The 15,985-nt window shown below is 40.6% G+C and overlaps 1 protein-coding gene across 1 annotated transcript in view; it reads right to left on the bottom strand.

Annotated features, from left to right (window-relative positions):
• The window catches only part of LOC133545922 (transmembrane protein 144-like), a 76,527-nt gene that overhangs the window by 42,644 nt on the left and 17,898 nt on the right, over nt 1-15,985 (bottom strand). Inside the window, exons 6-7 of the mRNA XM_061891654.1 lie at nt 11,591-11,669; nt 11,439-11,518 (exon numbers count right to left, since the gene is read on the bottom strand). Coding sequence (XP_061747638.1) covers nt 11,439-11,518; nt 11,591-11,669 — 159 coding nt within the window. The remainder of the gene's footprint in view (nt 1-11,438; nt 11,519-11,590; nt 11,670-15,985) is intronic.

Raw genomic sequence — 15,985 nt, 5'->3', positions numbered from 1 at the left:
TGTGTCATCATAACATGCATATTGACCAAGTATTAGCAACACTAATTGCCATATTTTCTGGACTATAGAGTGCATCGATATATAAGCCACACCCACTAAATCATTGAAAAAAAATAAATGTTATCCCTTATATTAGCGACACTGGACAAGCCGCAGATATGCGTTGTGAAATAAGTCATTTATGGAGAAAGATTCGGTAAATGCTTATTTACATACCTTAATAGTTTCCAAACAGTGTCTGTAACAGGGCAGCCAAACGGCTGATCAAACAAAACAGAAGTCATTGTTATGGACCCACTAGCTGCGGAACCTAGCTCTCCAATCAGCTAAACAATTAGTCCCTGGCAATATTTTGGGGATTTTACAGAGGAATTTGAAACTGAAACAATATTTCATTGTACGTTAACATTACTAACACGGACACTTGTAAATATGTTAGCGTATTAGCTAACGCTAACAATACTAGCTTCACTACATTACAATAGCACTTACAAGTATGCATGAAAACACTCCTACAGACTCCACACATGGGAAAGTTTTTTACAAACCCCGTTTCCAGATGAGTTGGGAAATTGTTTTAGATGTAAATATAAACGGAATACAATGATTTGCAAATCATTTTCAACCCATATTCAATTGAATATGCTACAAAGACAACATATTTGATGTTCAAACTGATAAGTCTTTTTTTTTTTTTGCAAATAATCATTAACTTTAGAATTTGATGACAGCAACATGTGACAAAGAAGTTGGGAAAGGTAGCAAAAAATACTGATAAAGTTAAGGAATGCTCATCAAACTTTTGTATGGAACATCCCACAAGTGTGCAGGCTAATTGGGAACAGTTGGGTGCCATGATTGGGTATAAAAGCAGCTTCCATGAAATGCTAAGTAATTCACAAACAAGGATGGGGTGAGGGTCACCACTTTTTAAGCAAATTGTCGAACAGTTTTAGAACAACATTTCTCAACGAGCTATTGCAAGGCATTTAGGGATTTTACTATCTATGGTCCGTAAAATCATCAAAAGGTTCAGAGAACCTGGAGAAATCCCTGCACGTAAGCGATATTACGGACTTTTTATCCTTCAAAAACCGACAGTGTGTAAAGGATATCACCATATGGGCTCAGGAACGCTTCATCAAACCACTGTCAGTAACTACAGTTGGTCGCTACATCTGTAAGTGCAAGTTAAAACTCTACTATGCAAAGCCAAAGCCATTTATCAACAATATCCTGAAACACCACCGGCTTGGCTGGGCCCGAGCTCACCTAAAACGGACTGATGCAAGGTGGAAAGGTGTTCTGTGGTCTGACGAGAACCACATTTTAAATTATATTTGGAAAAAGAGGACGTGGTGTCCTCCAGAACCAAGAGGAAAATAACCATTCGGATTGTTATAGGCGCAAAGTTCAAAATCCAGCATCTGTGATGGTATGGGGGTGTATTAGTGCCCAAGGCATTGGTAACTTACACATCTATGAGGGCACCATTAATGCTGAAAGGTCCATACAGGTTTTGGAACAAACTATGTTGTCATCCAAGCAACGTTATCATGGACGCCCCTGCTTATTTCAGCAAGACAATGGTTACATCAGCGTGGCTTCATAAAAAAAAAAAAAAAGAGTGCGGGTACTTTCATGGCCCGCCTGCAGTCCAGACTTGTCTCCCATCGAAAATGTGTGGCACATTATGAAGCGTAAAATAGGATAGCGGAGACCCCGGACTGTTGAACGACTGAAGCTCTACATAAAACAAGAATGGGAAAGAATTCCACTTTCAAAGCTTCAACAATTAGTTTCCTCAGTTCCTAAACGTCTATTGAATGTTGTTAAAAGAAAAGGTGATGTAACACAGTGGTGAACATGCCCTTTCCCAACTACTTTGGCACGTGTTGCAGCCATAAAATTCTAAGTTAATTATTATTTGCAAAAAAGTATATAGTTTATGAGTTTGAACATCAAATACGTTGTCTTTGTAGCATATTCAACTGAATATGGGTTAAAAAGGATTTGCAAATCATCGTATTCTGTTTATATTTACATCTAACACAATTTCCCAACTCATATGGAAACGGGGTTTGTACTTTAACACAGCGCCTTAATCACTGAAGGGTATCGAGATTATGCAGCTATTGACACACTGAGCTGCTGCATTGCCTCTGAGTTGGTAAAAGTTTGTTCAAGTTATGGCCATAAATCGAGAAATTGGTCAACTTTCAAATTAAATTCATGCCTGAAGACATTCTGAGGGAGACGTGACAATATGCTCGCTTTCTAACAACGTTTTTCCTTTTAAACTGAGAATGATGATGAATTTATAGTCGTGTGCTGAAAGATATAAACATCCCATCAGTCGGCATCCCACTTAGAGCAGACATTGTACAGTGAGGATCTGATTTACTAAGATCTAAACACCACGCGTTAAACAGCGTGCACAATTTATAAAATAGCGTGTACTACTCATGGACGTGTTGCCTGTGATTTACTAAGACTGCGCGTGAAATTGAAAAGTAGTGCAGACCGCCGTAATTAAATGAGAATTTTGCCTGTACTATACGGCACATCACCACAGAAACACTCATTTACTGTACATTTATTTTGTTATGGTCCTATCTGCGGTGTTTTGCGCCGTTTTCAAACATTCACAGCAGACATCTACTTTTTATGGGCATTTTAGAAGCAGTGCTGCAGTACATTTTTTGCAGTGCAGCTTTTTCTTTTTTTTTTTAATAATCACAGCTGAAGGTGTGCTCTTTGGAGAGAGGCTGCACATTATTCCTCAAGTCGCAAAAAAAAAATGTTTTTCGTCCAAAAAACCTTTTATTAATATATATTTCATTTGAAAAATACTGAGGTTTTTAAATAAATACCTAAGGAGAAAAAAACGCATCAATTGAAGTTGTTTCAATCAGCCCCTTAAATCCTCTAGTAGTTATACATTTATAGAAGGATGTTGCTGAAAAGACTATTTTTGACCGTCAGAAATGTTGACACACGCATAAGATGGAGGGTTGTCGTCTGTCTGATCAGTGTGGGGAACTGTCAGTTTGCACGACCCTCTCACACGTGCGAAGTAAAACGTTAATAGTGCTCAAAAAGCAAGTCTTCAAAAATCACATTTTGCGTGCTAAATCATATTTTGCTTATTCTGCACCCAGTATTGTGGACATTTTGATGATCAGCATATATTTTGCATATTAACGAAGACAGACTAAAAATGAATTGTACGCCTTAATCTCCTCACTTAGACGCAATCCACTTTGCACGTTTAGTAGATCAGCTGTGTGTGTGCAATCAAGTTTGCACATGTGTATGTAGTACACGCAAACCTTTAGTAAATTTGTCCTTAAGTGATTGTTGTAATTATGCTCATAGTTTGTATTTCTTGTTTAGCACTTAGCAATACTGCTACATGATGTTTAGTGTTTCACTAAAGCTTGGAAAACTAACTCATCTTCAGTATATTCAGTCTCAAAAACATAAGTTTCAGGATCATCATTTTTCCGAAAGTAGTTGTCTCTAATGGTAAAATGGTAAATGGTTGTACTTGTATAGCACTTTTCTACCCCTTTTTAAGGAGCCCAAAGCGCTTTGACAGTATTTCCACATTCACACAGTGATAGCAAGGCGCTAACCAGGACCCATCAGGAGCAAGGGTGAAGTGTCTTGCCCAAGGACACAACGGACATGACTAGGATGGTAGAAGGTGGGGGATTGAACCAGTAACCCTTAGATTGCTGACACGGCCACTCTCCCAACTTCGCCACGCCGTAATGAAGTCTGCCATGATTAGCAGTGTTGTTGTTGAAGTACATAGTGAACATGGTGATGCGTCTGGGAAATTAACGCTCCGCTGTTGTTAAAAAAAATTACATTACTGTAAATATTAAATGTTAAGAATGTGCCTGTTACTACATTACATAAATACACACAGGATGTACTGCATGTGTAATGTTGAGGTTCTGGATGTTTTTAGAGCGCTTTATTGGCGGAATAGATCAGATCCACATTACCTGTAATGTTAGTCACCTCCTGCTAGCATTTATTTACGCATTGGAATGCATAACAATAAAGAAAAACATGCATTTTTTGTCTCATATCCTCTTTAGTATGTGCAGAGACGTTATGTCCACTCTTGCTTTATAGAACTGTGTTCAATGAACACCTTCATACATCAATCATACTCCGCTGTACTACGCTCTCTGTGCGATCAACATCCAACTTCCGGCAACACGTGAGAGACTCGAGAACTCAGTCTCAGAGGAGCCGTGCCTGTTTTCACATTACATCCCTCATTTTCTTTCAACTTAAATGTCCCTGTTTCTGCTGAAAAAAAAAGACTGTATGATGACACTTAAGTCAAACTAAAGATTTTACCAGTTCAAACTTTCACAATAACAATACAATACAAATATTTTGAGAATAACAAATGCTTCCTGACATTAGTATACAGGAGCAAATAGAAATTCAAAGGTTAATTCAGTCCAATAGTCTCCTTGGGGGGACTCTGTCTGCTCTGACAGGGTATCTCCTCTGGTCTTGATCCGGACCTTGTTGATCCTGGTCATGAATCTGATCACAGGTACTGTCATCATCCTCACTGCTGTCACTCTCAAAATTCAGTGGGACAAATGTCTGATGTTTGAGAAGCTTATAAAAGGGACCTGTGCCTGGTGACTTCATGTCCCTGTCATTTAGCGGTGACCATTATTCCTTTCACTGAGATGACCTTGTAGGGCTTGGGGTTGAATGGTTTGACCATTCTCCCAGTTCTCCTCTTTCAACTGTGAGTGCACGGCATTCCTCCTTTCATCCGCATATAGTTACATGTACGTCTTCCTTAGTGCATCAGTTTGCCTGAGGTTATCGTCGTCAGTGGGGTGAGAGACGTAGGGCAGTTTTATTGACATGGGTCGAACAAAGAATAATTCTGCGGGAGACCGGTTGGTGTGGTGAGGAGTGGGGCGATAGTTGTGAAGGAACTTGTACTATTATTGCTTTCATGGCTTACCTTCATCCATAGCAGTGTGCAAAGCCTTTATCAAAGGTCTGTTGAATCTTTCAACTACTGCCTTGGCCTGTGGCCAGCATGGTGTGATTTTCCTGTGGTGGAAACCGAGGTAGTGAGCAAAGTCACAGAAAATATTGCCTGAGAATGGGGGCCCGTTGTCACTCTTGACGACTTCTGGCGTGCCCACCAAGGAAAATATGCTATCCATGACAGGGATTATCGTGTGTGCTGAGGTTGAGGATGTGATCTCGACGAAGGGGAATCTTGAGTATTCGTCACGCATGACAGGTAATCACCGGAGGGTAGGGGACCGCAAAAGTCCACGGAGACATTTTTCCAGGGTCCAGTTGGGAGTTCAGACATTTGTAGTGGCTGGTGTTCAGTTCTCGGTACTGATGACTGACATGGGATGCACTGAGAGACTAGTTATTCTGCTTGCTTGTCTATTCCCGGCAACCAGACCTTTTCTGAGTAGCTGCTTGGTCTTAACTACGCCTTGACGTCCTTCATGAGCGAGAGCTAGAGCTGTAGTTTATAACGTCTGTGGCAGTACCAGTCTGTCGCCTCTAATGATGAGACTGCGTCAGCCAGGACTGTGAGCTCTTCCCTGACGTTATGGAAGGCTTTTAACATTGAGCAATCAAATTCCGAGGGGCCGTCATACAGGTGGGTCCAGTCGCCAGAGTGAATCACTTTTTTCAGGTGTAGCAGCACTGGATCCTTGACTGTCTCTCGTTTCACTTCTTGGAGAGTCATTGCATGTTCTGGGATGAATCTGACATGGATCTCAGTGTCAATGTCATCAGTTGTCACACACTGGTGGAGAGTTTGTGGGTGGCGTAACAAATCGTCTGCTGGATTGGATTTCCTCACTCTGTGGACCATTTTGAACTTGTAGGGTTGGAGTTTGAGAACACATCTATGTGTGCTGGGGGTTTGGACTTTAGATTGTTGAAAATCACTTCCAGTGGTTTGTGGTATGTGACCATGGCAAAATCCGATCCATATAGGTACAGGTGGAAGTGTTCGCAACTCCAGACTATTGCAAGTGCTTCCCGCTCAGTCTGGGAGTACCTTTGTTCCACGGTAGTCAAGGCTCTGTTGGCATAGGCCACAATGCGCATTTTGTTGTTTCTTTTGTCTGTTTGTGCAAGGATGGCGCCGAGACCAACCGGACTTGCATCCACAATGACTGTTGTCTTTCTTCCTAATGGAAGTAGCTCATGACTAGGTGGCTAATTAGTCTCTTTTAGCTGAGTCAGGGCATTTGTATATTTTTCTGTCCAGTGCCAGGCTGTATCTTTCTTTGTAACTTCACGAATTGGCTGGGTGATTGATGAGAAGTCTGGACTGAAGCGAGCACTGTAGTTGGCTAATCCGAGTAGACTGCACTCTGGTTCTGATGTGTGATGACCTGGATCTTCTTAGGGTCAGGTGAGACATCATCTTTTGAAAAGACATAGCCTTAGAATTCCAAAGACTGTTTGTTAAACTCACATTTTTGCTCAGTGATTGTGAGGTTGTTCTTAGAGAGTCTCTTGAAAACTGCCTCCATGGAACGATCAGGATCTGCAAGTGTGGCCCCAAATGACCCCTGGTATTTCGTGCAGCACGTTTTGAATTGTGTGCTCCACTGTGGCTTTCTCTCTGGACAGCTGTGTTGGGCAGGCACATGTCAATGCAGAGACAGATTTTTTTCTGGATTTTGGGGTTTTGGAGTCGCTACGATTGGGGAAACCCATGGCGTCTGGCCATGAAGTTTCTCTATGATGCCCTGGTCCTCTAGGTGTTGCAGTTCCTGCTCTACTTTCTTTTGCATGTGGAAAGGAATGCGACGATGTTGTTTGATTATAGGCCGTACGCTATCGTCGATGTGTAGCTTGTCTTGGAAATTCTTTAGTTTCTCTATTCCAGTGGTGAGATTTGGATATTGCAGGAGTAGCTGTTGAGCCTTGGACATGTCCTGCTTCTTGGTCTGCGTGCAACACACTACGTGCAGTAGGCCTAGTTCAATTCCTGTTGTGTAGCCCAGTAGGGAGCCATGAGCTCCTTCAGCCGCATAGAAAGTTGCTTGGACAGTTTTGCCATTTGCCGAGACTGTTGTGTTAACTTTTCCTCTGAGTGGGAGTGGAGTGTTTGAACCATAGTGAAAGATTTTCGAGCTTTACATTTGACTGTACTGTGCCGAAGACTGTCTCAGCAAGAATGTTGGCTGAAGCACCTGAATCGAACAAAACGTTCAAGTTTTCAACCAGCTATCACAAGCTGCCACACTGGTGGCGCCACCAGCTGGGCCTGTGACAAATAGGTACTCATCATCTGTGCTTGAGTCTTGTGCAGCCACATGGTTGACAGAGGTGTTAGGTAGTTTCTCTACATCAGTCTGGAGTTATCTGACTTGTTTATAGTTAGTACGTGCTGTTTTGTACATGCTGTGTGTGTGTTTGGTTGTCTATTGTGAGAGACAGCAACGAGCATAATGATTGAGTTTCCCGCATGCATTGCACGAAACGCCGTTTACCGGGCATGCCGACTGTCCTCCCTGGTGAGAAAATGTGCCCCCACAATTCCTGCCTGTTGTTTTGATTGCTGCTGTTGTGCACTGTTCATCTTTGAACTGTGGGTCAGCGAGCCTGTCCATCTTTTGTTGCTTGTGTTATCGCTATGGCTGCAATATCTTCTGTGTTACTTTTGTTTTCCATGTCAGAAGCTTGAAATTCAGATGTTTCGAATGCCCAGGCAAGATCCAGTAGGTCTTTGAGAGTCATCCTAGGGTCTCTTAGTGCTCTCCTGAGCCATGATGACATGCAGCTGAGTGATTTGTGAATTTATTTCTTTATTTGCATCACTGAATTCACAGTTTTGAGCCAGTTTCCTGAGTATAGTATGGAATGCATCCATTGCTTCTCCCTCGTTTTGTTTTGCTTGTCTAAACGTGTAGATTTCAAATTCCACAATCCGACTTGGGCTAAAGTATGCAGTGAGTAGCTCAACGGCTCTATCATAGTCCTTTGACTCTCCTTTTTTCTGAAAAAGTCTCAAAAATATCTTGCACTGGTTCCACAGCATCATACAGTAGCATAGCCCTTTTACGTGTTGCATCTGTTATGGCTGCTGCAGTGAGAAACGTTTCCAATCGCAACAGGTGGGTTCAGTGCTGACATCAAAGTGTGGGAATTGAGGGAGTCCAGATAATGCCGCAATCTAGCTTGTTTTCGTTTTTTTTGTTTGTTTTTTAAACTCTCTCTCGTTTTGTCTGTAGTGCTGGTTAGCAGTATGATTGATTCAATGGTTTTCACTTATGATACTGCTCCGTGCAGTGGATGGGGGGCACAGTCAATCGATGGGTTATTTCACAACTTGTGCTCCATATACTTGTCGCCAATGTAGAAATGTGATGGCCATTCTTGGTCTATAGAACTGTGTTTAATGAACACCTTCATACATCGATCATACTCCGCTGTAGTCTTTACCGGTATCGCTACGCTCTCTGTGCTATCAACATCCAACTTCCGGGAACACGTGAGAGACTCCAGAACTCAGTCTCTTAAAGGGGCCGTGCCCATTGATACAACATTTTTTTTTTTTTTTTTTTTTTTCCAAGATGGCGCTGCTGTAGTGGCTGCTGTAGGCAGGAGCTCTGTGCTCTTGTATCATCCTTTTGTGTTTCCCTCTTGTTTTCATGTGTTATTATATTTTTTTGCCTTTTGGTCCAGGACCCTTTGGGACTGTGTGACAAGGGGTGTCACTTTCGTGACCTCTGTGGTGCTTTTTTTGTGGACTTCCGGATCTGCCTCCCAGGAGCCTTTTGGCCATGGAGACCAGCTGCTGGGTCTCTGCCACACCGGAGTCTGTTTGGAGGGACTGGAGGAGATGCGGATGAGGGGACAGGGCTGCGGAGCTGGCACTGAGCGCTGGGACGGAGAGGCTTCGCGGTGTCTTGGCTGGGTGAGCAGGTGTCGGACACCTCAGTCTCCTTGGACGTATCATCGCTCTTCCATGCGGACTGGACACTGGCCGGGAGTGGAGTCGGCTGTCCTGGTTGGGTCTGCTCCTGTCTCTGGCCATGCTCCCTCCACCCCAGCGGACGATGGCGTGGAACACCGCAGAGGCCACCACAGTGGATATGTTTCTTTTACTTTTTATTCATAGCTGTATGTAGAAGTGTCTGGTTGTATCTGCTGCTTTAATGTCCTCTGTGTTCTTTGATGTTTGATGTTTCCCTCTTACACACATGTAAGAGGGATGTCTACTATGGCTATGAGTTGTTGTTTTTTTCCCTTGGCCTCAGTCTGCACCCCCTCTCCAGGGCCCAGGCTAAGACCGATTTTTTTATTTTATTTTAATCTTCAATTTTTTTCTCCCCCCCTTGTTTACCTGTATCTCATCTTTTTTTATAAGGGGCGCTGGAAGCCGGCAGACCCGTCGTAAATTACGGACTTTAAGCCTTTTATCCCCCCTAAGCTTTGAACTATTCGGTAGGGCTGGGCGATATATCGATATACGCGATATATCGCGGGTTTGCCTCTGTGCGATATAGAAAATGACTACATCGTGATATTCGAGTATACGTTCTCACGCAGTGCAGGCATTACACTACAGGCTCTCCTCGCTCTTTCTTGTCTGTCCTGCTCACAGACAGCGAGCGCACCTTCTTATATACGTCACATACTGTCACGTCATAAGTCACATACGTAAACGCCCTCGCGGAGCAGAGAGGTAGCAGTATGGGTAACGTTAACCATCATGCTAGCGCAGCCATGCAAGTGGTAATACGAGAGAAAGAAGGTGCGAATCTGGTAACAAATGAAGGAAGAATTAATTCCCAAGAAAAAACAGCAGTGGCGGTGGTTTGGCTTCAAGAGGGAATATGTCGAACAGACAACCGTAATTTGTCAAGTGTGGGGCAAAACAGCGTTGCTATAAACGTAGCATTACTGCTAATATGTAGCATCACATGAAAAGTCACCTGCTAAAGAATGAAGAGTGATTACTCCACATGTCAAAATCTCCATTCGGTGCCACACACCCACACCGTCAAAATGCCGAGGCAAACATTTCCAGATCAACACCGTATGAAAAAAAATGGTGAATTCTTTAGTTGTAATTTCCTGCATGAAAGTTAAAATGTCAAGCGAACACGGTTGGACTGGACCACACACACACAAAGTACAGTGTATTATGTGTATTAATAAAAAACATTTTACCATTCTGTATTCTGAAGGCGATTTATGTCGTGTGCTACTCCAGCATCAATATGCTTCCTCCTGACAGTCACCGTCAAAGCGGTATGGCTCTATCCCTTGTTGCGGTTGGGCCTGGCCGAGTGGTCCTGCCACCCCCACGGCGCCTCTCACAGCATCTTCCCTATCTGAATCGCTACCACTGCCCTATTTTTTTTTTTTCCTAGTCCTTGACTCTCTTTCCTCATCCACAAATCTTTCATCCTCGCTCAAATTAATGGGGAAATCGTCGCTTTCTTGGTCCAAATCGCTCTCGCTGCTGGTGGCCATGATTGTAATCAATGTTCAGATGTGAGGAGCTCCACAACCCCTGACATCACGCGCACATCGTCTGCTACTTCCGGTACAGGCAAGGCTTTTTATTCAGCACCAAAAGATGCAAACTTTATCGTCGATGTTCTTTACTAAATCCTTTCAGAAAAAATATGGCAATATCGCGAAATGATCAAGTAGGACACATGGAATGGACCTGCTATCCCCGTTTAAATAAGAAAATAGCATTTCAGAAGGCCTTTAAAGCAACTCTTCACAGTTTCAGTGTTATAACTTTACCTTTATCTTTAGTTTTTAAGCCAAAATGTGTCCATTCTCCCTTTTTTGTTTCCACTCTGTCTGCTTGCAAGTACTCCGTGTGTGCGCACTGCCGAACATGCTCCTCTGCTCGTAAAACCAGCAATGATACGACGCGCCGTCATGCATGTCAAAATAAGGGAGGGTGGGGGGGCTGGTACTTTCTAGAGGCGGTGTAGAACCAAATATGATTCATTAGTATCGCGGTACTATACCAATACCCGTATAACATACAACACTAGTGTGTTTAAAAACAAAAACATTTTTAAAAATTAATTAAAAAAAGGTGACACCCTCCCCTACTATCTAAAATCCATCTTTGGATTTTATATAGCGCTTTTCTCAAGTGACTCAAAGCGCTTTGACATAGCGACACCCAATATCTAAGTTATATTTAAACCAGTGTGGGTGGCACTCGGAGCAGGTGGGTAAAGTGTTTTGCTCAAGGACACAACGGCAGTAACTAGGGTGGCACAAGCGGGAATCGAACCTGCAACTCTCAAGTTGCTGGCACGGCCACTCTACCAACTGAGCTATGCCGGGTTTAAACATCTTAAAACCTGGACGAGCTAATCAAACCACCTTATTATTGCTAAGGTCTGAAGGCTTACACAAGGCGTCTGGTCTTGGGTGCGATGCAGTCGATCCAGAACTCTGAGGACCTCAGCCTGTGGCTGCCGGAGCTTGTTCGCTACAAAAAGAAAAAAAGTGTAGCGAAACGACCCTCCTGACATCTTCGAGAAGATGAATGGCGCGTACCTACCTCGTCGATGAGTAATGGAACCATTTCGGGGTTGGGATGCAGCTGCACGTCCGTTTTCACAAAGAAAAAGATGAGCCCGCTAGAACATAAAAAACAACAATGTTTCAATTTGGTTAAATGTAGGGATGGTCCGATCAAAGTTTTATGCTGCCAGTGTCGATCATCCATGAGTGAGATCAGTCAATCCAATTACTTTCGTATCTTTTATACACTGATACCATACTAGTTCTGTCACCCTGTAATGTTTGTCTGATCTTGAATGGGATTGTGCCGAAAATTTTAATTTTCCTGAAGGAAATCTCCTGACGGAATAAATAAAGTACTATCTATCTATCTAGTTGTCGACCCCCCCGCCCCGCACTTTACATTGAAGCTTTAGTGGTTAGTTTATAACGCATATCTGGGCTTGATGTGCAGTGCTGTTTTTAAATGATCATAAAGTGTTGAGCTATAAAAAGTATTCCAATGGTTAAAATCTGCACTTTTGAGTGTTACAGGAGTTATTACGGTAATATACGTCACAGCAGCTCAGACCAGGAACAAAGCAGAGGGGGCCGGGTTTGTTTTCAGAGCAGCCAAAACCGATGCGTAAACAATTCTTTTACGTGATAGTTAATTATATTGTAGGTGCTCATTACACTTTGCATTCATATTTTGCTGTTTTTTTACATTTTTGTTGTGTTTTGTTTGGTCTGAGAAGTAAAAGATCTTCATATGCTGTTAATATTCAGTGTTTTATTGTCCATAGTTAATGTTGTAAATCCCACTTTATTTTGACGTACATTTTGGGTGTCCAATTCAGTAAAAAAAAAACTGTAAAATTCCATTCTGTTATTTGAGGTAGTCTGTCATAACAGTTTTACAACTCCATCAGACATTCTGACGTTTGGTATTAGTGTTCCTGAAAAAAAGGGACTAAACACATATACTGTACAGCAGATTTTTACAGCTAAGTGTGTATATGGTGGCGCTTGTAACGCAAAAGCAACACAACTTGAAGTATCTTTTGACACACAAAAACGTGTGCGCCGTTTATTCCGTCAAAGACGAGAATTAATGACTCAAAATGGCGGTCACAACATACCCCTAGCTTTGGGTGAATCTCCTGATGGTGATTTAAAGCAGTGGTCCTCAACCTTTTTGTATCCGCGGACCGGTCAACGCTTAATAATTTGTCCCGCGGCCCGGTGGGTGGGGTGGGGTGGTGGTGGTGGTGGTGGGTGGGTGGCGGGTTGGGACGGGGGATGGGTGGGGAATCCTTTTTTTTTTTCTTTGTCATGAAAAAGTGACGTTTTTGTCATGAAAAAGGGAGGTGTTTGGAGCACTAATTGTAAGTGTATATTGTGTTTATGTTGATTTAATCAAAAAATTTGAAAAAAAAAAAATGTTTTTTTTTTTTTTTATAAATAAATAAATGATAAATGGGTTGTACTTGTATAGCGCTTTTCTACCTTCAAGGTACTCAAAGCGCTTTGACACTACTTCCACATTTACCCATTCACACACACATTCACACACTGATGGAGGGAGCTGCCATGCAAGGCGCTAACCAGCACCCATCAGGAGCAAGGGTGAAGTGTCTTGCTCAGGACACAACGGACGTGACGAGGTTGGTACTAGGTGGGGATTGAACCAGGGACCCTCGGGTCGCGCACAGCCACTCTTCCACTGCGCCACACAGCCACTCTTCTTCTGCGGCCCGGTACCAATCGGGCAACGGCCCGGTACCGGTTCGCGGCCCGGTGGTTGGGGACCACTGATTTAAAGGCCTACTGAAATGAGATTTTCCTATTTAAACGGGGATAGCAGGTCCATTCTATCTGTCATACTTGATCATTTCGCGATATTGCCATATTTTTGCTGAAAGGATTTAGTAGAGAACATTGACGATAAAGTTCGCAACTTTTGGTCGCTAATAAAAAAGCCTTGCCTTTACCGGAAGTAGCAGACGATGTGCGCGTGACATCACTGGTGTGAGGGCTCCTCACATCGTTTATAATTATAGCCTCCAGCAGCAAGAGCTATTCAGACCGAGAAAGCTACATCCCCATTAATTTGAGCAAGGATGAAAGATTTGTGGATGAGGAAAGTTAGTGAGGCACTAAAAGAGGCGGCAGTGGTAGCGTTTCAGATATAATTAGACACATTTACTAGGATAATTCTGGAAAATCCCTTATCTGCTTATTGTGTTAATAGTATTTTAGTGAGTTTAGAGGAGTCATACCTGAAAGTCGGATGGCTGCGGTAAACGCCAGTGTGTCAGAGAAAGGCGATGAGGAGGCAAGATCACGGCTGCTTTTTGACGGCCGACAATTTTCCCATCCAAAAACTTATGTATTGACGTAGAGAAACATGTTCGCTTGACCGCTCTGTGTTAAAGGTTCACAACAAACAAAGAAACACCGGCTGTGTTTCGGTGCTAAAGGCAGCTGCAATCCACCGCTTTCCACCAACAGCATTCTTATTTACAGTCTCCATTATTAATCGAACAAATTGCAAAAGATTCAGCAACACAGATGTCCAAATTACTGTGTATGAAAAGAGATGTACTTTTGCTTGACAAAAGTCACAATTTTTATAAGACAATTTTAACATGTTGGCAATATTATAATAATCAGAATTTTACTTGGCAAAATGATGACTAATGTCATAATTTTACTCAAAAAAATTCACTTTTATACAACAAAAACAAATTGGCAATACTGTGATAAAAATCAGAATTTGATATGACAAATGTCACCATTTTGGATTAAAAGTAATTTTGCATAAAAAAGCAATAATTTTATGAGAAAATATTGCAATATTACAGAAACAGAAAGAATATGAGAAATTGTTCCCAACTGTATAAGAAAAGCTTAACATTTTTGCAATTTTATGTAGTCGTAATTTTCATCGATAAAAGTAAATTTTTTGAGAAAACTTCAACATTTTGGCAATATTATAATATTAATCAGAATTTTACTCAAAAATGTCCCTATTTTAAAACACAAAAAATGAGAATATTGTGGTAAAAGTCAGAATTTTATATGACAAACGTCACCATTTTGCATTAAAAATACATTTACATAAAAATGCAATAATTTTACAAAAACATATTGCAATATTACATAAATGGAGAAAATTAGAGAAATGGCTCCCAATTTTATAGGAAAAGCTTAACACTTTGGCAATTTTATGTAAAGAGTCGTAATTTTTATCGATAAAAGTCACAATTTTATGAGAAAACTTCAACATTTTGGCATTATAATATTAATCAGAATTTTACTCAAAAATGTCCCTTTTTTAAAACACAAAAAATGAAAATATTGTGGTAAAAGTCAGAATTTTATATGACAAATGTCAGCATTTTGCATTAAGAAGAAATAAGTTTACATAAAAGTGCAATAATTTTACAAAAACATAGTGCAATATTACATAAACAGAGAAAATTAGAGAAATGGTTCCCAATTTTATAGGATAAGCTTAACATTTTGGCAATTTTATGTAAAGAGTCGTAATTGTTATCGATAAAAGTCACAATTTTATGAGAAAACTTCAACATTTTGGCAATATTATAATATTAATCAGAATTTTACTCAAAAATGTCCCTATTTTAAAACACAAAAAATTAGAATATTGTGGTAAAAGTCAGAATTTTATATGACAAATGTCACCATTTTGCATTAAAAAGTAATACATTTACATAAAAATGCAATAATTTTACAAAAACATATTGCAATATTACATAAACGGAGAAAATTAGAGAAATAGCTCCCAATTTTATAGGAAAAGCTTAACATTTTGGCAATTTTATGTAAAGAGTCGTAATTTTTATCGATAAAAGTCACAATTTTATGAGAAAACTTCAACATTTTGGCAATATTATAATGTTAATCAGAATTTTACTCAAAAACGTCCCTATTTTAAAACACAAAAAATGAGAATATTGTGGTAAAAGTCAGAATTGTATATGACAAATGTCACCATTTTGCATTAAAAAGTAATACATAAAAGTGCAATAATTTTACAAAAACATATTGCAATATTACATAAACAGAGAAAATTAGAGAAATGGTTCCCAATTTTATAGGAAAAGCTTAACATTTTGGCAATTTTATGTAAAGAGTCGTAATTTTTATCGATAAAAGTCACAATTTTATGAGAAAACTTCAACATTTTGGCAATATTATAATATTAATCAGAATTTTACTCAAAAATGTCCCTATTTTAAAACACAAAAAATGAGAATATTGTGGTAAAAGTCAGAATTTTATATGACAAATTTCAGCATTTTGCATTAAAAAGTAATACATTTACATAAAAATGCAATCATTTTACAAAAACATATTGCAATATTACATAAACTGAGAAAATTTGAGAAATGCTTCCCAATTTCATTAGAAAAGCTTAACATTT

Source organism: Nerophis ophidion, linkage group LG29 (genome assembly GCF_033978795.1).
Source record: "Nerophis ophidion isolate RoL-2023_Sa linkage group LG29, RoL_Noph_v1.0, whole genome shotgun sequence".
NCBI lineage: Eukaryota > Metazoa > Chordata > Actinopteri > Syngnathiformes > Syngnathidae > Nerophis > Nerophis ophidion.
Note: the sequence above shows the minus strand (reverse complement) of the source record. Positions and strands in the feature narration are given on the sequence as shown.